Source organism: Manduca sexta, chromosome 9 (genome assembly GCF_014839805.1).
Source record: "Manduca sexta isolate Smith_Timp_Sample1 chromosome 9, JHU_Msex_v1.0, whole genome shotgun sequence".
In the NCBI taxonomy this organism is placed as follows: Eukaryota; Metazoa; Arthropoda; class Insecta; order Lepidoptera; family Sphingidae; genus Manduca; species Manduca sexta.
This window is the reverse complement of record NC_051123.1, coordinates 1,459,000-1,486,719: the sequence shown is the minus strand read 5'-3', so window position 1 is coordinate 1,486,719 and position 27,720 is coordinate 1,459,000. Positions and strand designations below refer to the sequence as shown.

General features: G+C 35.7%; 1 protein-coding gene across 6 annotated transcripts in view; it reads right to left on the bottom strand.

The window, feature by feature from the left end:
- LOC115455656 (rhomboid-related protein 2) overlaps positions 1-27,720 on the bottom strand; it is a 37,053-nt gene that overhangs the window by 6,369 nt on the left and 2,964 nt on the right. For 2 of the 6 annotated variants that reach the window (XM_030184311.2, XM_030184312.2), the window contains exons 2-3: positions 16,334-16,592; positions 6,894-7,001 (exon numbers count right to left, since the gene is read on the bottom strand). In XM_030184311.2, the coding sequence (XP_030040171.2) occupies positions 6,894-7,001; positions 16,334-16,592 (367 nt within the window). Of the gene's footprint in view, positions 1-6,893; positions 7,002-13,783; positions 13,832-16,333; positions 16,593-27,720 lie in introns of all 6 variants that reach the window. The other 4 variants (XM_030184313.2, XM_030184314.2, XM_030184315.2 and 1 more) reach the window with 2 other exon arrangements.

Sequence of the window (27,720 nt, the reverse complement as noted above, 5' to 3'; positions counted from 1 at the left end):
TATATCACCCACATAGTCCTGAACCCAGACTCGTTTTTTAACTTTTCGTTTATCAGGAATGGCTAGGGAAACAAATATTTTCTTAGAAACATTTGTCTCGATATTGGGATCAAACTAACACATAGATTTATGTAAAATTGCTCACTTGAGTGAATCGTTCGGTCTCAGAACCAACCCGGTGAAAACCCAAACCATTATGTGCAGTTCAAGGATGATATCCAGAATTGACTGCTCTCTACTGCTATAAACTTTTGTTTACAAAATAGGTAAACCACGTTTATTTGTAAAGTACATAAAATAACAGAAATTGCGTTACTTACATGCGATTGGTAAAAACTAGTTTGATTTTAGATCCATAACGAAATGAAAACTAAATGACAATCTGATGCTCAAATATTATATCTGATTTGATTTTATAGCAAAAATAAATCAGTACCTCAAATTGGCGAAGGGTGAAGTTTTCGAAAGGTAACCCAACGCAAAATATAGGTAATATGCATAAATACAGTCTACAAATTGTCTATTGATAATTAGATTTTACATGAAAGGGATATCGACAGGAGTCGAGTTATATGGAACCTTCCCCATAGGCACGTCACAAGATTCAAAATTTTGACATTAACTGCCAAGATGAGTCCATTAAACTCAATAATAAATATTTGTAATCAAATTGCCATTTATATTTCCATATCATTTATCATCAAACATAACTCCTAGCCTGAATTAAAAAGCGAACTGCAACCACGCAAACAAGCAATTATCCACAACAGAAGCAAACGACCATTTACATCGCAACCACGTCCTTGGTCGCAAACACGCGTGATGGTTGACACAATCAATACGTTTAATGAGACATTTGATCCCACAATTACGACCAAGGGCGCACGCTTGAGACCGGAATGTAAGCCAGCTTTTTTAGGCATAGTTTTTTGTTTTATTTGCTATTTAAGTGTTTTTATTTTGTTTGTATGAATGAGTTGGTTTTTCGTTTGTAAACATTATAATTGATTTGTAAAGGATTTGTAATTAGATGTGGTAGTAAGGTTGCTATCATGAGACGGAAATATAGTTTACCAACTGTGTATTCGTTGTATAATCTTCAGGGGTAAAATATGTTTCTAGTATGTTTATGTTGCTATCATGGGACGAAACTATGATATCCAAATACAGTATTTGTAGCATATTCTTTAGGGGTAAAATAAATTCCTAGTTTGTTATACATATAATTAATGGAAGATAAATAGCCTTTCTACATCCTTACACAATCAACATTTTCTCATTGTAAGTTTTATGAAATACATTGTTTTGTAAAAAAAAAAACTAATTACGATTGCTATACATTCTTCACGCATTACAAAACTTTATTATTATACATTGCGTAAATAATCATTTATAAGGTAAAATCTATTGTGAAGTCTAGATCTTATATAACCTGATTTACAATACTTTAAGGATTATACCTTAAAACATACCAAAGTATTCGACGACGTTTTTGATCAGCTTCAAAGTTCCATTCCAAGACTTTTGCCATACTTTTAAATATACTGTCCTTTCACTCAAAATCCTATACTCACTGTTTATTTTACATGTTTTACACCACATAATAACAGAAACGATAACCCAAAACGTTATTGTAATTAATATTACATTATGCGTGTCCGGTATAACTTGGTCTTTCTAACACTCGCGCACCGTGAGCAAATGTCGTGAACTCGGAGGTCCAGTTAAGCCGGTAACCTCAGGTGGTTAAGAGATTGTTTAGAGGTCAACACAAGCGTGCAGTAGACTCGGCCGCGTGTTAGGAACTATAGCAATCCTCGGGTTTAGCCGGATCGGTTCATGCACGGATGAGTACGCGTCACGTCACTGGTTCATTATTGTTGAATACTGTTCAATAGCTCGGTTGACTTCATTATGCACATGGATGTTAGATGCGCGCTTATGAGAGGTAGGCAGAAGCATAACGTACGCAAATATTTAGCTTGTTTTCGATTAAGAATGTAGGGTACTGAGTACTACTATACATTGATTCATACTGGAAGAATTTTATAATAGGTGAGTTACAATTGCTGTACTTAATGTCCATACGGCAGTCGCTATATTAAACTGCACAGTACGCAGTTGTGTTATCCAACTGTACTTAGCTATTTGCGGTTGGATAACATCGAATTCCTTAGAAGTACGACTTTACCGAACTATACAAGTGGCACATACGATGTAAACATTTCTGATTTCAGTTTCACCCGAAGTATTTCGTTGCATATAAATATTCTATCCAATTTCACATTCAGATTGTTAATTGATATAAATTTTTAATCATAAGAAGTCAAATTAAAAAATTATGATTTTTTTATCGATGGAAGCTATTCTCTACAGATCGCATCACAATGATTAGTTCTAAACCTCGCCCCCCACAACTTAAACCTGAATCCGTGCCTGTACAAAACCAACATAATACCAACGTATTACAGTTGTTACTTAAGTAAGTAAGTAATAAATATTTAATTACTAGGAAAATCTTAAGACAATCCCATGAATCATCAACATTTATGTTCGTATTAAAATTATTTAAGACTAGTTGTTAGCCGCGGCTTTACTCGCATTCGACCTTTCGCTAAATAACAGTCCCACTATCTACTTCAGAAGTTGTACCTAAGTATAAGTTTATTTTATTTATTTATTTATACTTGTATTATAACACCATAACAGTTGAAACTAATGCGATGTTATACAGATTTAATTTTAACAATTTATTTCAATACATTTATGAGCCATTTCAGTGAATTCTGACAGGTTACATATAAATATATCCAAGTTCTGAGATATAGTATTAAGCAATCGTATGGCCCGTGACGCAGGCGCAAACCTTAGAATATTTGTTCGCGGTGTTTGAAGGCGGAACAGTGGTAGGTAGTTAATCCAGATCATGTTCTATTTGAGCCCAATGACATCCAAAGCCGTGTGCAATATATAATTCACAAATTAGGAACTACTGGTTCGAATTGAAAAAATATTTTAGTGTTGAATAGCTCATTTATCGAGGAAGGCTATATGTATAACATCACGCTATGACCAATGGGAGCGGAGCAGCAATGAAAAATGTTGCAAACTTACATTTTTAATTCATTAAGTACTCGCACTTCAGACTCGATTTAGATTGTCTTTAATCTGATACTGGCATGTTTGGTTTTGGTAATTATTCATTTAGGGTGAGTTTTAATAACTTACTAACATTTAACTGGAATTTGCAATCTCAACTCGACAATAAATTACTTACTTAAAAAAAAGCTTAACTGAGATCAAGGAAAAATATACGTGCAACTTGAGAGTGCGCGCGCCAAAGCGTTTTATTTTTGCATTGAGTATCTACTAGTAAGGTTATATATAAAAAAAATGTTACTAGTACTTTTTACGTTTTCAAATATAATCCTTTTTAACATTTTTATTCGATTTTATCTAAAGCAATTTAAATAACATAAGGCCTAGATTATTAACAATGAGTTAATAGCTCCATGTCCATCTTTGATAAAAACGAAACGCACCATTGACAGTAATCACTTAGAGCCTCTGATAGACAGGATCAGGTAAAGATGAAGAGTTATTATCTATCTTAGCTTATAGAAAGTAAGCATTTCAACTGGTTGTAGTATATTAGTAAGATTTTGAGAAAGTTGTTAACAAACCATTCATGGTTATATTCTGCATCGTATCGTCCGCCAATTTTGTAATCATTGCATTAGGCAGATTTATCGTTTCAAATAATTGTTTTAACATACGTGTGTAGTTGAACGACCTACAAAAGGTTTTACGTTTTACTGATCATCATTATCAGGCGCAGGAGGTCCAGAGAACATAGGCCTCCCCCAAAGATTTCCAGATCGCCCTATTGGAAGTGGCCCGCATTCAGCGACCTCCTGCCACTTTTATGAGGTCATCTGTTTTATTAATACCATAGATTTTTTTTTAAATCTTTATTTAAGGAGCTTGGTCGTTATTTCCCAACTATGTCGCTCCATACGTCGACTCTTACCAGTGCTCACTCACTTTTCATGATATCAAAAATATTTTAATAAAGCCCTTTTCGACATATGAACCGACAAAAAACTATTTATACTGCCCACATGAAAGCGCAAAGTGTATGGTCCACTCCGCATACATTCCGAATAAATTTACTATTGAGAATGTCGTTTGTACTTTGTATCCCAGATGGGGATCTAAAGCCGCGTTCACATTAACAAGCTTTTGGCAAGTTTAATAACCGGTGTGTATATGGCATCATCGCAACAATTTTGAACAGATTTGAAACAATTTGACAAACTACGTTGAAACTGACAAGTACTTACAGCAATATATTTTGCAACTTCCAGATGTGTTTACACTACCGGCTATATTGCAATAGTTCTATAATCATGATCTTGTCGAATGGTAGAGATAGCCATCTGTTGCCATTCGAAACCTTATCTGGACAGTCTCGCGCTTACCATCAGGTTCAATACACTTTGCCGTGCCAGAATATAAAAATGAGAGTTGGTGCAAGTGATTTAAGTTTCAAAATTTGCAGAAGTCAGTTTAGCGTGATGGCTTAGACTTTTCACGGTAAAAATTACTCACGGAAATCGACTTCCGCTATTTAATTTTAATCTAAACCTTTATTCCAAAAACAATTTTTATCTCCAAATTACAATTAATATATATAATTGGCGATATTGCATGGGGATATCTGGCAAATGTTACACTTCTGCCTACTCTTGGCTAGGGAACGGCGTGATGTTAAATAAAAATACAAGAAAATTGTACATTGCCTACGTAATTACGCACTTACCACAACAACAAGAGACGAAATTATTTCGAGCATTACTCACCCGAATGATTCATCGTCATTCATTGGTAAGAAATGTTTGATGAAAGTATTTGTAAATTTGCATAGTCATTAAATTCTGCGTCTTATAGCGAACATGTCATTCCATTTGGCTTTAGACTTCGTTTAATAAGAATAATCATATTTTTAATTTTTATACACGAAGAATGAGAAAAATAGTAAGCCACGGTTTAGATGTCATAGAACTTTGAAATAAACCTCGAAATCCTAAGTCTGAATTGAATCTGATGAATTTTGTCACACGGATAGACCACAATCCAGATTAACTCATAAACCACTTTTTATTCGGCAAAAGTGGTTGTTATGCAGTATAAAAAATGTATTTTTTTCCGACCTTGACAAAAATGCCCGTTTCTCTCCCGACAAGACGACAGTAATGGGCATGCGTTACTTCCCGGTAAACCTGGGGCCTTATTCTCTATCCCGCACGTTATTTTAACAGTGCGTAACAAGCACGTAACACAACGCGTCATGTTTAGGACTATAGAAATTTGGCTTACAGAATACCATTCCACGCACGTTTCTCGAAGATAACATGGCACGGCCGCGTTACGCGTTTACACTATCATACAGAATAAGGGCCCTGGGTATGTTTATCAATATAATCCGCGGGTGCTGAATTTATTTTAAACACGGATTTTGACAAAAAGACGATCTTTTTTGTTTTGTATCTGCTATTATTACTCGACATTTGCAAAATCACCGATAAATAAACGATGGCAGCCATGATATAAAAGAAGAAGAGAATGTCCTAAATTATCCCCTAGGTGCGTGATATACTAAGAAGCAGAAATCTGCGAACACATTGCTTTCTACTAGTAATATATTACGCGAATGTCTTCAGTTTTGATTGTTATACAACATAATGACGAGTTGTTCAAACCGAAAAATGTTTCAGTGAAATACTGTACTTTCCTTTTGTTACGCCATTTTCGCACTAATTACCTTATATAAAACCGGTAGTTGCATGAAGTGCCGAAGAAAAAAGATGTTCCTAATGGGTAGAGAACCATCGCAAGGTTTTGGTTGGTGTGCTGGTTTATGGTGTTATACATCCTTATAATTTTGTTAGAGACTCAGATCAGAGGTTGTCCATTAATCACGTGTGGCTCAAAGAGGGGGGGGGGAGGGGTTCGGAAATAAAATCACGAAATATTAAAGGAGATCGCGCTATTTAATTAAGAAATTCAATATAATTTGTACAATAAAAATACACGTGATTTTAGGTAGGGGGCGAGGAAGTTAGTCTAAAGCTTCACCACATATCACCAGACAGGGGGAGGGGGTTAAAGAGTCACTACCATCACGTGATTAAAGGAAGACCCCTTACACATCTATCTGGACTGGTGCCTTATTATCTGTGACAATACAGGTAACTCGGCGGTGTTACATTTGGATATGCTGGTGGTAGGCTATATTATATCCACCATAATGATCACCGAACACAAGGTTTTAGAATCCGCCATAGTGGCCCACGTAAGTGTGTTGCGTCCTGGCATCAGCCTGTATATCCTGTTCCAAAAGGCCGGCATAAATGTGTCGACTGAGGGTAATCTTTAACCAGTCGACATTCCATTGGACACTACTCCACTTACCATCAGGTGCAGTAGTTACTTTCCCTTGCTCATTAAAAAAGGAAGTTGGCGTCTAAACGCGACGCGGCGCTTTACGTGCTTGTTATGCACTAACATATAACTTAAAGCATAGAGAATAAGGCCCTAGTTGTCGTAACACCACTGACAATATCGAGAATAATTGCCTTCGTCCTTGAGGCTGTAGTAGTAAACTTCATTACTCAACACTTCAATATTATTTAAATTAGGTATAAATGGATAAATAGCACACATTACGACACAACATCAATGAACGACACATACGTAGCGCCATCTAGGACATCTATATGAAGGTTATAGTTTCTAAATCTACCGATAGATGGAGTTGTTAAAAAAGTTAACTTTGCTACCTTCATTTGAAGAGGACTAAATTCTACTGGCATGGTAAAATTATTACCTACATAGAGGTAAATCCGGCGTTGCAGTCTCGTATACGTTATTCGACGTCGTCGTTTCTTGCATAAGGAAAACTGCAGTTTGGTGTCCGACATAAGTTCTTGGCCGTGTTCCTACAAATTATTATGTTATAAGAACTAAAATTTAAAATATCAGCACTCTATAATATATAAAGTTACAGTTCTGGTTGGAGTTTTATTGAAATAGAACGAAATTTAAAAAAAATAATTAAATTCGTGGAAATTAAATATTACGACATCTAGCGGTAAATGTTTGAACTGCTAAATAAATTCTGGAGTTATTTAGGCTTCATTAGAGCAATTTCTATTTACACCAATGATTAAATTATTAAATAGTGATTCAAATATAAAGTCAATATTATACCTATAATTATTAAAAGATAACCAGTGTTGTCAGTTGTGTTTCTATCAGAATCAGACAATAGTACAATAAACTATGCAATAATAATTCCGGCATTAACATATTCCATACGATATTTGTATTTCGTGTAATTCAAGGTTCTCTGATAAAAGGATAAGATATGGATTCAAATTAAACAATATTTACATTTATAAGAAAATTATAAGTTAATGCTTATTATTCATAAAAAACGCATTCCTTCATGTATTGCAAAAATGCATTATTACAATGAAAACTGTAGGGCGGGACCAATAAAACTCATAGTCAGGGTTCCGGGGACATTCTGGCCGGGGGCCACGGTAGCACACTAGCGCTACTGCTACGGTAGCTACCTCCCTGTCTTCCGTTGGCAGCGTGGAAGTTTCTCACCCCATGGCAGAATGGAAAAATTAGAAAAGGAAGCCGATATATTTGTAGACTGGTACAGATCCAAACTATATTTCATAATCAAACTGATTTCTGATGTCATACGAAAGCGGGTCAAACTAAGTTCAAGATCATCTGAGGAAATTAGGAAGGTCATGACTAGTTATTTATGTACAGATGTAAAGGAGTTTTTGGAGGGAGTATCAGCTTGTAGGTAGATTATTTTGAAGGTTCATGATTTCTTATGTTTATGCCGTCGTCGTAGTTCGCCCCGTGACCACGAAGGCTGCAGTCTTCGAAACGTTGGGAGAAAATTATATTTAACATAATATATTTTTATTTAACATTTATATTATTTAACAGTCGAAGCATCGAAACTTCATCGTCGTCGTTTAAGTTTATTACGTTTTAACTTTCGCGTTGTTACAAATGATTGTTGCTTTGAAACATCAACTCAATAATTTTCATGAATCATGATTCCACGATTCAACTATTTATAAGTGTTTACAAGTTTGGCTCAAAGTAAAAAACAAAATTTCTTTCATTTAACGAACACAACTACAACTTCAAAGCTATGCAATTTACGCATCGCATATAATTATGGTAAAAAGGATCATTGGAAGGGCAAGGTTCGGCCTTCGAGACTTGTACATTCACGTTACAAAGGTCACGGGTTCGAATCATCGAGAAAAATATTTACGGGATTCAAAAATGTTTTATGCTAGGCGAGATCACCACTACGATTGTCCACTATTGTTGTAATTAGGAAGCTAAGTATGGTACTAGGCCCTTATTCTGTATGATAGTGTAAACGCGTAACGCGGCCGTGTCATGTTATCTTCGAGAAATGTGCGTGGAATGGTATTCTGTAAGCCAAATTTCTATAGTCCTAAACATGATGCGTTGTGTTAAGTGATTGTTACGCACTGTCAAAATGACGTGCGGGATAGAGAATAAGGCCCCAGAACTATTGCTATTTGTTAATCAAAACGTTGGATGTTAACTTTGCCCAGTGGCTATGATGTCGTTCAAAGGAGAATACAACTTGGCAGTGGTAGGATATAATATCCGCCCGGATAGCGAGCACGCGCTTACACGACTGAATCACTGATCCTATTGTGATGAAATTTGCTGAGGAAGAAACGTGAACAAGAGAAAGTACATACATTATCTACTTTCTTATAATTGCATCAAACCAAATTCTACGCGAGCAAAGCCGCGTGCAAAGACTAGCATTAATATAGTTTTCGGTGTTAAGATATAGCATTCAAAAGGCATCCGACCTACATGGTCATCCGATCTTGAATGAGCAAATATTTGCGGCTATAAGCATCGAGTCATCCACAAATGACCGATTTAGGCGAAACAATGAACAGTAATTTTTTGGACACAACAGTAGATGTTACAAGGCGTTAAAACCCGCCATAGTGGCCCAAATAAGTGTATAACCGGTTCCATCAGGCCGGCATAATTGTGTCGACTGTCGAGGGGTAATCATTTCTCACCAGTCGACATTCTATTGGACCCCACTCCACTTACCATCAGGTGCAGATGTCACTTTTGACAGTTCTTAGGTGACAAAAGGACTCTTTATCAAACAGTAGATTACCCAAAACGTTGCCGTTAACGACTTGGCTAATCGCCCGACAACTCAACGTATCTGTAAACCAGGTAACATTACCAAAATAGATCAGAATGTTTGAAATGGCGCCACGAAATCGATTATGAAAATGTTTGATTAATGCTACAATACGTACGTACGTTTACCGTACATTGTTTCTATATTAGTGCGATAACTTTTATCTATATAATAAAAGTATTAATAACATAAATAAACAGTCAAATCCTGCCACATGAGTTTTGTGTTTTTGATTTCGACGTACGGAATACGTCGACTTTCATTTTACTCGCAGTGCATGCTGCTATTCTTTGAAAACAGTCGACACCAATCTGAATTGACCTATCGTCACCACATCTGTCAGTTTGCACATGGTTATAATGTATTGTATCAGCCTATAATGTCCCAATGTTTGGGAAAGGCCTCCCTAAGATCCTTCCATCAATGAAAACCTGTGTTATAGTGAAGCAACTTATCTTTAAATGATTCCAGTTCGTCCCACCATCTCTTTGATCTACCTCGACGCCTACGAGCAGTGTCAGAACTCCAAAAAAAAGCAATCTTGGCCCAAAACTCTTCAGGCATAGGACAGTCACACATGGTTGACACTCTTTAATCACTGACAATTAAGAGTTCTAAGATTATATAGAGCGGATATTGGGAAGATTGTTATAAAAAATTTTGCGCTTATGTGATGGTTACTTAATCCACCGTGAAATAGCAAAACATCAATGTAAAATACTTCATTTTTTCCACATCATTTGCACGTTTTAATGCGAATATTACTATATTTTCTGTAAATATATTATTTATTTCATAAATAAGAACGTTGCGACATCTTGTTATACAGACATTTCAAATAAGACAGTGACTTATTACCAATTAGTGATCTAATATAACTAACTATGTAGTTTAATGTCTTTGCTGGGCCCTTATTCTGTATGATAGTGTAAACGCGTAACGCGGCCGTGTCATGTTATCTTCGAGAAATGTGCGTGGAATGGTATTCTGTGAGTCAAATTTCTATAGTCCTCAACATGACGCGTTGAGTTACGTGCTTGTTACACACTGTCAAAATAACGTGCGGGATAGAGAATAAGGCCCCTGGCAACAAATTTTACAGCACAGCTCGAGTCGTGTCACGCGTGACGAACTTCATTGGCAAAATTAAATGACGTCACATGTACTTAAAGGAAGATAAACAACGCACATAACATAAATAATAACTTCACCACGACTTCGTAAACGCCACTTTTCAATGAGTAAGATACCTAACACATATTAGTGAAATAGAAAACAATATTAAAACATTATCCTTGTTTATTTTGTGGTGTAACAAAGAATCGACGTACTAAAAATCTTTACAATGACGAATGCGTTGTGGTTTGTACTGTAAATATCATTGTATAGGTATTGGCTACTAGACGCTTTCGATGACTGTACGGACTGCTAGACATTCTTTAGTCCCTCTTAATTTCTTTGGGCCTATCTAGACTTGTACCATAGTTTGAAAAACCCAGCGGTACACACGGATACGTAACCCCAATTAGTAGCGTTTAGCATTTTAAAATTAATAAACCTCTTGCATGTTTGTCCCTGCTTCCATAGGTCAATACTCAAATATTTCTTCTAATCATATTTTGAAGATCGATTCTATTTCCTCATAACCCTAACAGAGCGGAGTATCAACAACATTCCAGTTTGAATAATATTTTGACCTAAAAATTTATAGCTAACTGGGGCATGAAGTTTGGAGAGCGGTGCGTGACGAGAACGGTAAACAATATAAAATAAACTGACGATAGTACATCGCGTGTATTTGGGTAAAACAAACAATACTTGATACAGACGTAGACGCAGTAAAAGGAAACTTAAACCAAGAAATGGATTGAAGACCTCTATCGATACAAAAATTGGAAGCAGATAACTTAAGACTGAGAGGCATGGAACTAATAGTAGTAGAGACTTCCATCTGAAGCTTGAATGGCTTGACAGATGGTAAAGAAAGGAAGCAAAAATATTTATTGGCTACAGATTAGATGGCAAACATAACTTTCAATAAATTTAACTACTTATGAGGTAGGGGAAAAAATACAATTAGAAGGGTACTTAGAAACGTAAGTACTCAGTTACTCACTCAGCGTGGTATAAGAACTGGAGTGCGAACAATTTGCTTAATTCCCAATTCCTTTTCGCCTACCTTTTTAGGTCGGTAGCAACAGCTCTAGCTGCGAGGGTGGGCGGTAAATAATAGCTAATTTCGGGCATTATTGGACCTCTTGCTCGGCAGAATTACCCACGGCTGTAGGTAGAAGTTCTTCGAATGTATCAACGAGTTAATAGCAACACGGATGGTAGATTGAAATGCGCTCGTCTGCAAAGCTATAGTTATGGCTGGACATAGATAAAACGCATAAATATATCCGTGATCGATTGATTTTGAGAACAATATTGATTATTACATTTATGCACCCACAAAACAATGATAATCGTTGATAATACATTGCTATCACACACTTATCATCGTAATTATGTCACAGCGGTAATTTGCCAGAAATCAATTGAATGACATCAGCAAATACTGACGTACGAAAAGAAACAAGCGAAAACTTTGTAATGCCAATGACAATTATAAACGTTGGGACGTTTTTAGCATTGCAAGCCAAAGTTGTTTGTTATAGAAACATCCTCTGAAGATTTTGAACTGTTTTATTGAATTTATACTGGTTTTGCAAAGGTTTTGTGTAAATTATTTCTAATTAGAGTCTAGAATTGTTTAATATTTATAATATAAGTATTAATAAGGAAAGTTTTAAAGTGATCTGGATAGCAGATCTTAGACACGGCCGTGATGAAGTGAAATTTATACTATGGTACGACAAAATTGACAACACCGATATTAATTACAAATATTATAGTCTATACTTCAAGACTTGAGTAAATGCCTACTCGTTAAACCTATACTATTATATATCACTGAAAAGTTAGTTTGAGCGCACCAATATTTAAAACGAGTATTTTGATTCTGACAATTCTGTCACCAATAGAAACGTTCGCTATTCCTGATTAGATACTACTATTACTTGTTTCTGAGTAAGAGACTTAAACGATCAGATCTTCAAAAAGTATTACAGTTTTATACGACCATATCATTTTTGAATGCTTTGGACGGTAAAGTTAGCGACATTTCTTCATACACACATGAACCAAGTGAATGTAAAGTGGTCACGTATTTCTAGATAAGACCACAAAACATTATAATGATTCGTTTTTTGTAATAAGAAAATATTGTCCTTAAACAATTGGGTAATGCGAGATCAAAGGTTTTTAGAAAATTGGTTAGATTACCTTCAGCATGGCCTAATGACTTATGATATGCCTATTACGTTTTTATAGCAGTAATTGGTAGATGTCTTTTTTATTCGGGTAAGGCAGTGGATTCCAATAGAATATCGACCCTGTCCCTCGACAGTCGACGCAATTATGCCGGCCTGTTGGAACCGGATATACACACACACACGGAACGCGACTCACATGAATCACTATGGCGGGTTTTAACATATTGTGTACGGTTTTGTGATAGTAAGTAATCAGTGGTAAGTATATAATATTATGTACACTATATATAGATTCGAGGGTTTGCAGATGCATCTCTGACTATATAATAAAAAGGACCTTAATTTTTATGTTATACGTTATTTTGACAGTGCGTAACAAGCAAGTAACGCATCGCGTCGCGTTTAAGACAATAGAAATTGGCGTACAGAATACCATTCTATTCTGTACACCAATTTCTATTGTCAGCTTATTTTTATGTTTCAGATAAAAAACGTGAGTTAATACACAATATTGCAGTTTAACTATTTTAGCTGATATTGATATTTTTATGTTAATATTTAAGTGGTTAGATTATTTTAATAACTAAAAAATGGTGAAATGTGTCAAGCTTCAATAATTTTGGATAATTTGACCTACACGGGTAACTTTAATCTTAACGGAAAAATTATACCTTTTCGCCAAAAAGTCCATTGGTTATTATCGATATTATACAAATTATTTTTTAAATTTTAAACTTAAAATTAAAATAAACCTGGAAATCTTAAAATAAGTTCACCAAACATAGAAATAATTAAGTTCTCAAATAGTAACTCCAAAATGAATTAATTTACTTAAATTATAAAAGAAATATAAAATAAAACTATAATTGCTGATTTTTATGGGCTTTAAAAACTCAAACTATTAAATAATTAAGAAACATATAATGGAATAAATAATGAAAATAAAATTATAACGATTGTCACTATAAAAATAAAGCTACAAATTGCGAACTCAATTATCAATTATCCAATATCCATAACCCGAAAACCCAAATACGTGAACCAAAAAACATGCGATCAATGAGACAGTCCAGCCCGACACCAATGGCGGGTATCCATGAATTTTGACGATGAATGAAAGCCGATCGGATGAATAATAATTTAAAACAAGTACCGCCATCGGTCGTCGTCGGCACAGCTCGGAAACCTGTCCACGTTTGTCCTAGCGAACAAAATTAGTATAATACATATTAGTGATTCTATTTTATTATTAAAGAAATTGTCTAAAATGTAAACTTGAATTTTGTCAAAACTTCTGGACAAATGTGAATGAAGAATAAAGTTAATCCAAAATACAGATTGTTCCTGTTTTTAATTAGCTTTTTAATATTTGTTTACATTTCAAACAAATCCGTCAATGATGTAACATGTTATAATAAGCTGATTTTTTTGTCCATGCACTCATGTCCTTTTCGGGACCAAATTGTCTTTGTACCGAAGAAGAAATAATATGCTTACCAGTACAATTACTGGCCAATAGTTATCTTTAATTCAATTTACGACAGTGTCACTATTTTATAACAAATGGCGGCCACAGAGTAAAAAAATTGAAAGGTGTTAATTTATCGCGCCATCTTGATGTCAAAAATATCTGGTAGCCCTAATTTCTTCCAGCTATTATCTAGGCTTTGGCAACCCTATCCAAGCAACGTGTCGGGTTCTATGTATGTTATCGCTTACCACTACATACAAAAGTGACTAGTCATGCTAATATTGACACAAACTATATATTTGTATCCATGCAATATAATGCATTTGTGCCTGTAATCTATTTAATCGGGTGAAAAAATAAATCCAAGAAAAATATTATTAGTAGTCATACATTGCTGCTATTACGATATAATTAGTTGAATATTATAAAACTAAATTTGAATTTATTAATTCACCCGCCAGTGTACCACTAGAGTCGTTGATTCTCGTATTTCGACATATGTCGAACGATTTAATGGTGAATGAAACACAGGATAACGCATTGAAAATTCTATGGAATTAATCAAAAACATTATATTACTACATTATGTCACAATGAAACATTTAAAAAAAAAATATGGGACCAATCTGGAGAGAAATTCTTTCGAATAAAAAAACAATTTTCCAAATCGGTTCATAAATGAGCCAGTTCTGAGGTAACAAACATAAAAAAAAAAAATCACGTCGAATTGATAAACTCCTCCTTTTTTTTGAAGTCGGTTAAAAAGTAACCCAGAGCCAAAGTGTTTTGGACTTTACTAATTGTTAATAGACTGGTATAAACTTAACGTTTGTATTGACAAAGTAATTATCAACACATTAACTGCATTTATGGAGGTTAAGTGTTTTAGGAAGATATTATTAATATATTGATACGAGCAAAGCTGGTTTAAAACAAAGCATATTTACAACGTTTATTTTATTTATTTAGTACACTACACCGAGCCTGACCCACCTGTTTACCGGCCATCCAAATACCGGCCGTCTAATGCTTCCAAAATAATTCAGAATAGTCTGCGTGGATACCGGACAAGGTTCAGAATTACAGAGAAAAGGGAAAAAATGTCGCGTATACGACACCCTTAGTTCTAAATAAATGCATTAATCTAATAAAAAGGTCACTATACTACTAAGAACACGAATGATGATGGGTCCCCGTGACTTAAATTTCCGGTCCCATTGATAATGTTGGACAGTTTTGCACTAAACAATACAAAACCATTTTCATCATAATTGATTGCCAAGTAAAGGTACATACAATTTAGTAATTACATTTTAACTCCATTTAACTAGCCTATAATAGGATATACGATATGTCACCAAAATCGTTCGACATAATGTCTAACATTACGAGAATCATCTTCAAAAGCATTTGCTTATTAGCATTATATATTATGTACTTTATGAAGCTGTATTATATACAATTTACATTCGGGTGTAACCGTTAAACGCCAAGGGCAGATAAGGTGATAAGAGCGGGTACGGCCTTTGAGTGATAACGATGATTTTTGATAAGGTTCGATGACAAATCCGCTGGGTGTGTTCAGAAATCAGATCAATATTGGTTTCTCGCTTTATGTGGAAATGAATTTCATAGTCAATTGATTGTAGTTTAGTAGTTATTTGTTGATGATAATCAAAATTAGACTATATCTACTATACTCAGGGAAGGTGAAAACAAACTGTAAACACAAACTATTTTTCTTAATTGTATTTTTGTTGTTATTAAAATAAATGTTTTAGTAGAAACTATTATCTTTTTCTAAAAAGTGGTACTATTTTTCATTTAGATTTGTCTTTTTCTGTATATATGGCATACCTAGATTTCTAGTGAAACCTAACTGTCTTCAACAATTTATAATTTTAATCAAATCGTAAACCCATCGCTTTTCATCGAAACGTTTCCATAAAGACCGCACCCTTATTGGCATCATAAAATAAAGTGTTATTGAACAGAACTTGCGAACAGTGCAAACAAACTTATCTGTTATGGTAAAGCTACAAAACATTACTTAAAAAAACGATATAAAATAAACTTAAATCATCATGACCGTTTCATGACGATTTCAGTTACAACGAAACTTTAATCTTCCTCTATTTAATAATTGAAAAATAAAAACACGAATCGCGAACCCTCTTTTTTGGAAGTCAGTTAAAAAGTTTGTTTAATACCCGCCAGTTCTGGTATAATTACCTGTAGTATCAATAGGATTCCGATGCGGTATGATCGAATGTATGTAGCGGGCGACGAAGTGACCAAACACCGCCTTCAAGTCGGGGTTGTGCATCATCGCCACGAACTCCGCGAAGTCCAGGTAACCAGAGTTGTCGCTGTCAGCGAGGACCATGATCTTGTCCACCACATTGTCGGGAAGATCTTGGTCGTACTCCCGGGACTCTATAATGCCTTTCAGTTCCACGTAGGAGATACGCCCGTCGTTGTCTCTGTCGTACTGGAAAGGAAACTATGGGTAAATAACTTAACCAAATATTCTACTAATAATGATAACTTTTATATTTAAGTATTTATAATAATAAGGAAATTTTCTATATTACTTTCTTAAAAGACGTTAATTAATGTAATAAATATTTCCGTTCACTAATTTGCACGCCCAGTAAGGGTTGAATACGGCGAGACCATAACATCTGTATCATCTATGTAGTCTACATAACATCTGTATCATCTATGTGGTCTGTATTCGCAAATAAATGATTTGATTGCCCGACTTTGTTCAAGTGAATTACATAAATAATTTATAACGTTTTTATATGTACGTCACAACCGGAAGCATAGTTTAGGATCGCATGTAACTCAAACATTCAGTTTCGTTTAAATTTGTCTATTAGTACGCACGTGAATATGTTTGAATATATAAAATATGGACCAAGATCTGGTTTAACAATTTATTTTTACTAAAGAAATTAACAGTGGAAGTATAAGCTCTCATCAATGGATGCAGGCAATGCACGCCGATTTTCCATGAGGCAGTGAAACTTAGTCGAGTAGACCTATTAGCATGATGTTTATAAAATATTCAAATGTTATCAAAGTAAACACTTTTTTATATAAAATAGCCAATTATACTTCAGTTTTTATATTGTGATATGAATTATGACCTTAAATAGTCAGTAAAAAGAGCCATTAAAAACCATTTAAAATTCAGCCCATGTATTTTTTTTATTTTTTATATATATAGGCTTTGTACCATCAGCAAGGTTAATCATTGGTTTATATGTACTTAACAGATCTTCACATCACCTGGTGGATTTCAATGATGCAGACGCGCACAGGAAATACATCCTCCTATACTTTGTTTAAGTAATTTTGTAGATTATGTATCTTTACTTGATTCAAGAAACTCGTAACAAACCGATACTTGAACTAAGAAAGTAATTATGGCTAAAAAAAACTCAGTGACGCGTCTTTTATCTGTAAAATGATGAGCTAAGGGAATCGACACGTTGCAGACCTACAAACCTGATATTTAAATTTGGTAAGTAAACGCAAATACCAAAGCCCCATAGACACCTCACTGGTCAGCGTACATCACTAGAGCCTAGTCTCATCTCTATCTTTTTTGTCTCTGACTGATGTTACCGATAAAACGTACGTTTGTTCAAATATATGAATAAAATAAATCAAAAACACTTTTTACTTAAACAAGACGTCAATAAGTGCTTTATTTATAACAAGGAAATTAAAACATATTATATCGAGCGGTTTGGTAATACACCCCCCAAGGTGGTAAGTATAGGTCTAAGGTTTAAATATCGGCTATGTCGTTACTTTGGAAGTCATGATACTATGAAAATTGCTATTAGTTCCGATGATATGGTACCATGTTGAGATTTGAGGTATTCGATGGGAAGACCCAAAAGAATGATCGCTAGAAAAGAACATCATAAAATTCTTTCATATCACGTATTCGTTTAGGTTTCGAAACATGATCACTTTTTTATTTGATTTTTGAAAAATCTTTGGTAAGATTATAATAAACAGTTAAATCAAGATATATATACCTCAGTTAATATTTAAAAGCGTGAAATGGAACGGTTTTTGCGTGCTGAATCACCAACACGCCGGGGAATTACCGATTACTATGAGCCAGAAATACTTTGGCATTTTGATAGCATAATATAAAAGTTACTTTAGTAGTTTGTATGTGCAGTCAGCAGCAGATATATAGGGGCATACTATGTATTTAAGTAATTTTACAATCCTAAGAAAAAAAATATATTTTGTAGTGTAATGTATTGTTCGACATTGAATTAAACTATTTTTACAATTTTATCGCGCTTTTTTATATTATAACTAGTAGACCCGACAGACGTTGTCCCGTCTTAATTATGAATTTGCAGCGCGCATTCTGTCAATCGCTTAGTTATATAAAATTAATATTTTCGTTAAGTTTTCTTAAATTTTCTAATTTTCCGCGTAATTGTTTGATTTTTTTCTTTCATAAGAACCTTCTCCTGACAATAACAAACACAACAAAAAAATAGTGATATCGGTCTAGCCGTTCACGCGTGATGACGTGAACATCGGAAATAGGGATTCATTTTTATATATACAAATCTTATCCCGACGTTTCGAAAACTGCAGTCTTGGTGGTCACGGGGCAGTACGCTTTTAAGGCGTTAAAATCCGTAAAAATAATTTCCTATCAATGTGTAAAAACATATTTTACACAAGTACATTTTTATACATTTATTTTAGTTTTTGGGTTTGGTTTGGTTTTTCCGTAACCTCTTATTGTTTTATTGGTATGTCACACACGTCCATAAAAGTATTGAAGAATTTTATAGATCTTTAGTTGTTTAAAATTCTTTAGTCTGGCTTATGTCGCACGTGCGCCGATTTAAAAATACATAATACGGAGAAAAACAAACAGACCAATCTATAATGACTTGTTTACAAAGTGCGAGTAAGCATGCGAGTGAGTGCGGTCAGTTACCGTCGTTTTTAAAATGGTTCAGGAAAGTAATTATTAGTATACTTATCAGCTGTAACAGAAGTGTAAACAAAACCTATCCACTTTTATATACTAGGTGTTGCTTGCGACTACGCATGAGTGAAAAACTTTTCCTGCTACAAATAATATTAAATCTCTGAAGCGATCGATCGGTACGAGGCCTTTGCCATCTACTTAAAAATCAGATAAAGACTTCAAATATTTCTGAATAAAATTATCAGGATAAAAAGTAACCACGGACGGACAGTAGACATGGTGTATCCAAGTGTCAAATATCACCCATATGCGTTCAAAAGTTCTGAATTTACTTCTAACAATCGTTCAAACCATCACATTTACGATATTCGTAAGAAGTAAGATGAGATATTTGAAACAAATAAAAAGGTCTGAAGAATTGTACTAGTCCTACTTACACAAGTAGGTAGACAAGTTACAGGTAAGTAGCTCGCCACAGTCAGTACAGAACGCGAGTTTAGCACCAGAAATAATGTCACAATTAATTTAGAACATGTGGAAGTATCTATTAGCTGCATTTGTTGGCATCCTGCCTTCTTTTATTTAGCTTTTTTCCCTGTATATTTAGTGCAGGAGTGAGCATAATCCTATTCTCGTGACGCAATCAGACTTTCTTACGTCTGTATGTCTGTCTATCCCGTGTGTCCATTTGACTACGACTTACTCTACAAGTTACACAAAGTAAAGCTTAATGTTTTTAGTTATTATTAGATTTTGAATCCAATGATTGACGCGACATGCTTGTTATAAATTTTCCAAGTAACTTGTGGGATACGGATCAGAGTCTAGGACCTTCAAGGGCCAAGTTACGAAGTACGCTGCCCGTGTTTTTTTTTTATTTAATCTTAATTACTTTTGTTAGCGTGACACGAGTCGGCTTATACGAAGACACAGGACTTTCGCATGAGCGCTTTAGACGCTCGTAACCTTTAAAATTAAGTGAATGAAGACAACCCATTAACGGGTTACGAACTTCGGCTCAGGACGGCCACAGGGAGATGGTGGAGACATCTGCAATTACGGGGTGAAATTGAGACTATCTACCCATTACCGTAATCGGCACGCGGACTGGAACTTTTGAAAGGGTCGGGGGGACGAGGAACGCGGCAAGACGGCACTGCGGTCGTGTGTCGTCTGTGTTTCACCGACTGCCTCGGTGAAGTAGTTGTAATTATACATGGTACAAGTACGACTACCGCGCTGAGGTCCTGGGTTCGAATCCCGGGTCGGGCCAAATAAATTGTGACCGGGTTTTTCCATCTTAAAAGTTAGTCAGTCGCAGCTCGGAGTCAGGAAGATGGCGGTGTGATACCCCCGTGCGTCGGAAAGCACGTAACGCTGTTGGAGATCAGGATCGCTTTCCGGTAATTTCGGCTTGCCGTCACACCGAACTATGAGAGTGAAGAAATAGAGTGCATGTGTATTGCGCACACACTTATGCACTATAATATACGCTGCGTACCTGGCTGATCTCCGTAGAGATTGGCTGCCGTAGTCGAAATTCGGCTAGGAGGACGTTAAGTTTCAAAAAATCGTCCTTACGTTGAAGAACCGCCCGAGCCGAATCGCTCGGTGTTTTGTGTCAGCAGTGAGACAGATGTACGAGGGAATAGGAAGGATGCCTGACGGAGTAGTGCTGAGTCCTGACAACGCCGTCATGTCGCGTCCTGCCCTCAATCACTTAGCCCGATTTCCCCCGTGATCGAGAAGCCCAGTAGAGGGTGGATGCGAGCTGATAAATCTATCTATTGATGACAATATACGTATCATATCAGACAGTAGATGATACAGGTGAAATCCCAATAGGGAACAAGTTGTTAAGTAAAACCCAGTATTTGCCCGCAATTAAAATATTCAAATGGCGTCACGTAATATGTTAATATCTGCAAAAAAAAAACCTGCAATACTTCTCGTATAAGATCGTGTTTCTGCGGAATTTCCTTATTTATAACTTTTGGTTACCGCTTCATTGGCCCAGTATCAATTATTAACTCGAAACCGATTAGCTCCCACGTTCATTTTCGACCTGATAATCAAAATTTGTGGGCTGTCAGCTGACAACATAGTACAGTCAGCCACAATAATAGCTGGACAAATTTAAAAATCATATGGATATAGTTTGAGACCCTGGGATGGCTGGGAAAATCATAGACTTCTTAGTATTCCGGGAAAATGGCGGGACTTTTATACCGAAAAAACTATTATCCGCGGGGAAAGCCGCTAGCAAAACCCAGTGTTGTATAAAGCTGATGTTTGTGTTTGTTTAAGACGCTAAGCTATAATACTTTTGCTACGATACATAGACATTTCACTAATAGGAACCTACATCCCGAAATCCTTTTATCTTTCCCGATTTACTTATCCTGGAAAGGAACATTACGCGGGCGGAGTTCTGTGCAAAAAATGTATTGTACACAACATTTAAAAATCATAGTTATTAATGAATTCAATACGTTACATTAAAATAATATAATAATATCAGTCCCGTATTACATACTGTCTCACTGTTGGGCACGGGCCTCCTCTACTACTGAGAGAGATTAGGCCTTAGTCCACCACGCTGAGCTAGTGCGGGTTGGTAGATTTCACACACACACAAAATTCCTAAAGAGAACTTTTCAGGTATGCAGGTTACCTCACGATGTTTTCTTTCACCGTTAAAGCAAGCGGTAATTCACAAAGAATACACACATAATTTTTTGGAAAATTCAGACGTGTGTACCCTTGGATTTTGAACCTGCGGACAGTCGTCCCGGCAGTCCGTTCCACAACCAACTAGGCTATCGCCGCTTACATTTATATGTAAATGTAGTTACATTGCATAAGATTTAATATCAATGCATCACATTTCACAACAAAGCATAATTTAACATTGCATCTGACTCATTAGGGCCGGGGTTCGATGTCCGGGGAATCCTTGTACGCGAATTTATCGGTTCGAAGGACGAACATGATTCGATACCTTTAACGATATACATCAGCCGTCATTGTATTGCGGAATGGTTAGTGGAATAATGCAATATTAGGACACTTTTATAACTGACTAGCGACCCGCCCCGGCTTCGCAGGGGTGCAATGCTGATACTAAATACACTACAGAAAAACTGTGAACGTTGTATATAAAAACATAGCGGCCCGCTCTGGCTTCGCACGGGTATAACATAACAAAATAACAGTATTTCTCCACTATTTAATGGATGTTATTATACATATAAACCTTCCTCTTGAATCACTCTATCTATTAAAAAAAACTGCATCAAAATCCGTTGCGTAGTTTTAAATATTTAAGCATACAAAAGGACATAGGGACAGAGAAAGCGACTTTGTTTTATACTATGTAGTGATGCATTAGCCGGGGTTAAAAATCCCAGTAAGAGGTACAACCTCTCTTACAGGAAGCGCGTAAAACTATTCTAGGAAAGGTCAGCAAAACAAGTCATACGATAAGTTTTTGGGAATATAATTATGTTAAAAAAATTTAAGCAATTTTGTATACAATGTGTACCCGATGATAACCTCTTTTGTGTGTAATAAATAAAATAAATGCAGGAAGCTCATGGCCAACAGTGGGACAGTATGTAATAAAGTGCGTATTATACACATATGAAATACAGGGTTCGAATATCAGGTTGGGGAAAGTGATATTTGGATGTTCTGCTCACTATTGGTATATACGTACCTATAATGTAGTATAGAATAGTAGGATGGAAATATTTATAAAGGAGTCGAGGGTAGTGCGACACGGCGTGTTCTCGATCTACCTAATAAATATCAGTTTCCTCTTATGTGTGTTTCATTGCGCTTCGTCCTACACAATATCTTGTGAATATATTATTATATATACCAACTATTACCTCGGAGTGAAATTTGTGCCCCATACACATAGACTCGCCCCCTATCACACCATGGAAAACAACACAGGCGATAAGTGACTGCGTTGCATCTCTGCGTACCCATTCCGGGATAAAAGCGTAATGTATATTTTTTATATTAATCATTACCTAATATATTAGTATCTTACACTCTACGGATGTCACTCTGATACCGATGTCCCACTCAGGTTAATATCAACATCCAATATAGCTATTCCCAATTCTTTGAGGCGTAAACATATTATAATTCTTAAATACACTGCAATAAACTACAATTTCCTTCAAATTAGAACACAATATTTATTTGGCGACATAAATAGAGAATCAGATCAGATTACGTAAGGAGTATTTTTTTTCACGTTTACGGCGATGTGACACCACTTCACTGGATAGTAAGTGGAGTGGCGACCAATATAATGTCGACTGACGAGAGATGATTACCCCTAGTCAGTCGACACAATTATGCCGGCCTGATGGAACGGGTTATACACAGGCCGATCACGGAACACGACACACTTCTTTGGTCCACTATGGCGGGTTTTAACACCTTGTAATACTTACTATTGTGTTCATAAAAATTACTGTTCATTGTTTCGCCTAAATCGGTAATTCGTGGATGACTCGATGTTTATAGCCGCAAATATTTGCTCATCCTAAATCGGATTACCATGTAGTTCGGATGCCTTTTGGATGTTGTAATCTTAACACCCAAAATTATACTAATACTAGTCTTTGCATGCGGCTTTGCTCGCGTAGAATTCGGTTTGATGCAATTATAAGAACTTGTACTTTCTCTTGTTCACGTTTCTTCATCAGCAAATTTCATCACAATAGGTTCAGTGATTCAGTCGTGTAAGCGCAACAAATGTTATTCATGGTGAGGAGATTTCTGGACTTATATGTATAAGGATAGAAAAATGGCAATTTATCTTAAAACTGTGAAGGAGAAGTCATTTTCCAGTCTCCTAGAATGGAGATGCAGAGAGTAAGCAAAAGTTCTTTTCCTTTTGGATTGGATATTTGCTATCATCTAATTCATGGCATGAATTCCGAAAGTGGTCCAGTTGGACCCGCGAGGATCCACGGGAGACACGATGAGGTCTACGCTGACGTTACCGAAAAATTAGGGTTCACAAATCGCAAGCAGGGGTCCAAGAAAATGTATCTGGTTTTGATAGTAAAGAACTAAAATGTTGCCTTGACTATCCTATTAATGTACGCAAATAATATTTTAAGAAGCTCAGCGAATGTTACATGTAAAAACTTGCGTATTCTGGGGAATATGGTAGAAATTTTGCTGCCAGGGGTTCACTGCAACCAGCAAAATTTTGGAAGAGGTCTATGAGAAAAAAAAGTTTGGGGCATCTAGTCTATAGCAATAACTTTAGTTTGTACCTGACACTCATCACAGTATATTCTAAATGAATATTGACTGCTTACTACTGAAACAGCATATCTCGATGATCGCGACTTGCTAGCATCGCCACAACTATTCCGGTCAGACTAATTGCTTTTTCACACACCGCATTTGGTTGAAAGTTGAATATTTTATAGTGAAGTACAGTTTTCTCTCACTTTGTACGTTATTTTGTTTTCCAATTAGCATCTGTTGTCAATCCTAGATGTTAACATATACACTCGCCTTTTATACCCGAAAGGGAGCAGAGGTGCAACTGGTGCACTTTACGCTGTGATAATGTATATTCCGCCCCATTGATGCGATAGGGGTGAATCTATCGCCATTCGGACACCAATTCCGGACTGCGCGTTGATATTGAGCAGAAACCAATTTTGCTTTTTGTTTTTTTAACGGAGTGGCACTGGCGGCTTGCAGTTTTTTACCGACTTTTGTTGCGGGAAAGGCTTTTCATAAGAACAAAGCTGCGGGCTGTTACGTGTTTGCTATAAAACTAAAGCTTAAAAATTAAGATATATGATTTTAATGTAAAATTCACCCAGAAGACTTCCTGATCTGAGTGACGAAGTCAGAACTCTAGGATTCGCAGTCCAATGATTACAATTGTCATAAAATCTGTTTAAATACTTTTAACAGGCGCTAGAATTAGAGCCATGATTTGAATAAACTTCTTAATTGGTATGAAAATAAGAATGACACAATTGGCGCCGCTTTGTTATTGAGTTAGACGAAGTTTAGAATTCTAGGTTACTAGAACGAATCATCGGCTACTTGTAAGCGATACGACTGCCCATAAACAAAAGCTATATGACATTTGATGATTGTCGAATTACAAAGTGTTTTTAGTGGTTATAGTAATAAAGGTCAAAATCCTTAGTTATTTAAATACGAATTTCACATGAAATTATTATGGCACATTATTATACTACGTATTTTGTGAAAGCGCTTTGCCAAGCTTAGTATTATAAGACTGTATCGATGGCATAGATGTATTGACATACGAGTACCACGCTGCAGTCTTGGGTTCAATTCCCGGGTCAAGCAATGATATTGAGTTCTGATCAGTATCACCCAGAAGTCTAGTAATTGTGCCCGATATGGCAGAAGGCTTGTCGCCAACCACATGGGACGGCACACACTTGGCGAGTAGGTGGTTGCAGCTCTGCCTACCTCCGGAGATCAAAGCGTCATATGTGTAACAAGCCAATTTGTCCACGCCGGCCTGTTATGAAAAAACAATACTATTTTTATATCATAACGTTCACTTTAACAGTAAAAGCATATCTGGCTCGTACTAAAAGAATGCATGATTAACCACATACTTGTTACGTGAGAAGTGACGCCTACGTCATGAATGCGTTATCGATCGTTTTTATAAGTGTGTGGAGCTGTGGATTGAGTGACGAGGTTCAGTGAAATTCAGCGGGTAATGCGCAGTCTAGTTCGATTTCTAAGTTGTTTTTGAAAAAAAAAATTTGATTGAGATGGAATTTAAATAGATAGATAGAAAAATGCATGATATACCTACGAGATGGATACATTCGTATTTTTTATTATGTTATACTTCTTTTGGCGCATTACGGAAAAATGATGAGAGTAATTTTTTATAATGCGCGCGCACGCCATTACGAATAACTAACACCATGAAATTTGTTAAAGTGTACAAATAAATTAATAATAGATACAAATCATTGTTAAAGTCCGGAAAAAATATTTTAAGATATTTAAATAAAATTTATTTAACTACATAATTCGTTACAATAAAACTTTATTTCAATATATTAAAGACTTTTTCTTTTTTTTACTTCCTTAGTGGGCCATTTATATGCCGAGCAATTTAAAGTATTTCTGATCAAAATACTGACATAACCGTTGTCCTGCCTGGGAGTTAACTCAGTACAAGCCGATTGACAACCTAATTATACGCTGCATTAAACTATTACATCATGTATTAACATGGGCGCCTGGGGGTTCATTGGGGTGCACATTTACCCCCCTGGAACTAATCATAATAAAAATAACCAAATGACAATAAAAATTATCGACCACAGAGGTTTCATTATGGTTTCGCATATGCAAATAACTGCGCGATGTTTATTTGAAAAAAAAAAAATATGATATTATGTAGTACCTACTTACTTGTGCAGATGCACCTTCCTAAAAGTAATCTTGGTATATTAACCTTTGATAATTTAACATTGGCTATGGTTATCTTATTTAATCATCACAATCAATCAATAATGGTAATGTATTTTACACACACCCGCATATATGGCTTTGTATGTATGGGTGACGGGTGTATGAGACTGTGTATTAAACAAAACAAAAGCCCCTTTGTTTTCACAACCTTTTTTAACTCAAATTTCGATCGTGAATAGACGCTTCTATCACTTACTTATACGAGGGCTAATTTAAGTGTATCCATTGTTAGTGGCAGCCCTTCTATACAATGTCTATTAAAATTTCTTCCGGTTTGAAAGTTACTGAAGTTAGAAAAACACTTATATGAAACTGTTATTAGTACGCATGTATATATGTAATTTCAATCGTCACAACTTGGACAAACAAACATTTTATATACGTAGTAATATCTTAAGATACAAGTAGGATGCATTTTGCTGGTCGAATATATTTGATATCCGTCCCTGGTCTAGGGGTTGGCAGAAGCGCAACTACTGCATCCGGCAAAATAACGAAGACATCCGTCCCTATAATAATCAAATTATTTTTCAAAGAACGAATGACTCACAGGGAAAATAGGGTGTACCACAGGATATAAATCTTAGTTACGATCATCGGCAATTTGTAATCTAGAAATGGCTCTCTTGGCTGACTCACCCACTCAAGCAACCGATGATACCGTTGAGTGACTGATAAGGCTAAATATAATCCGATCCCAATCTTATATGCAAAAGTTTGTAAATATATTTGGGCGTTATAACCCACAGTATGGTCGAAAATGAGCCGAGCATGCCAACTTAGTTCCAGTCTATAGGGTCTATTTTCCATTTGTAAAAAGATCTCAGTCAAAATATGTTAATTGGAACTTCTTATTAAAAAGTATATGAATATCAATGAGCAAAAATACAATTTAAACTTCAATAAACACTATTTCAAAAGTGTAATTTTGTGTGCTGGATCCTTTTTGCGAATCTACGTTCGTATGAACGTTTGTTAGAAGCGCGTGAAGAGCTGAGTGGATTTGGATGAAATTCTGCAAATCGTCCTGCAGTGTGTAAAAGTATAAGAGGGTCATTTTAACGATGCGTTAATAAATAAAACCAAACTCAATTTCACTTCTGCT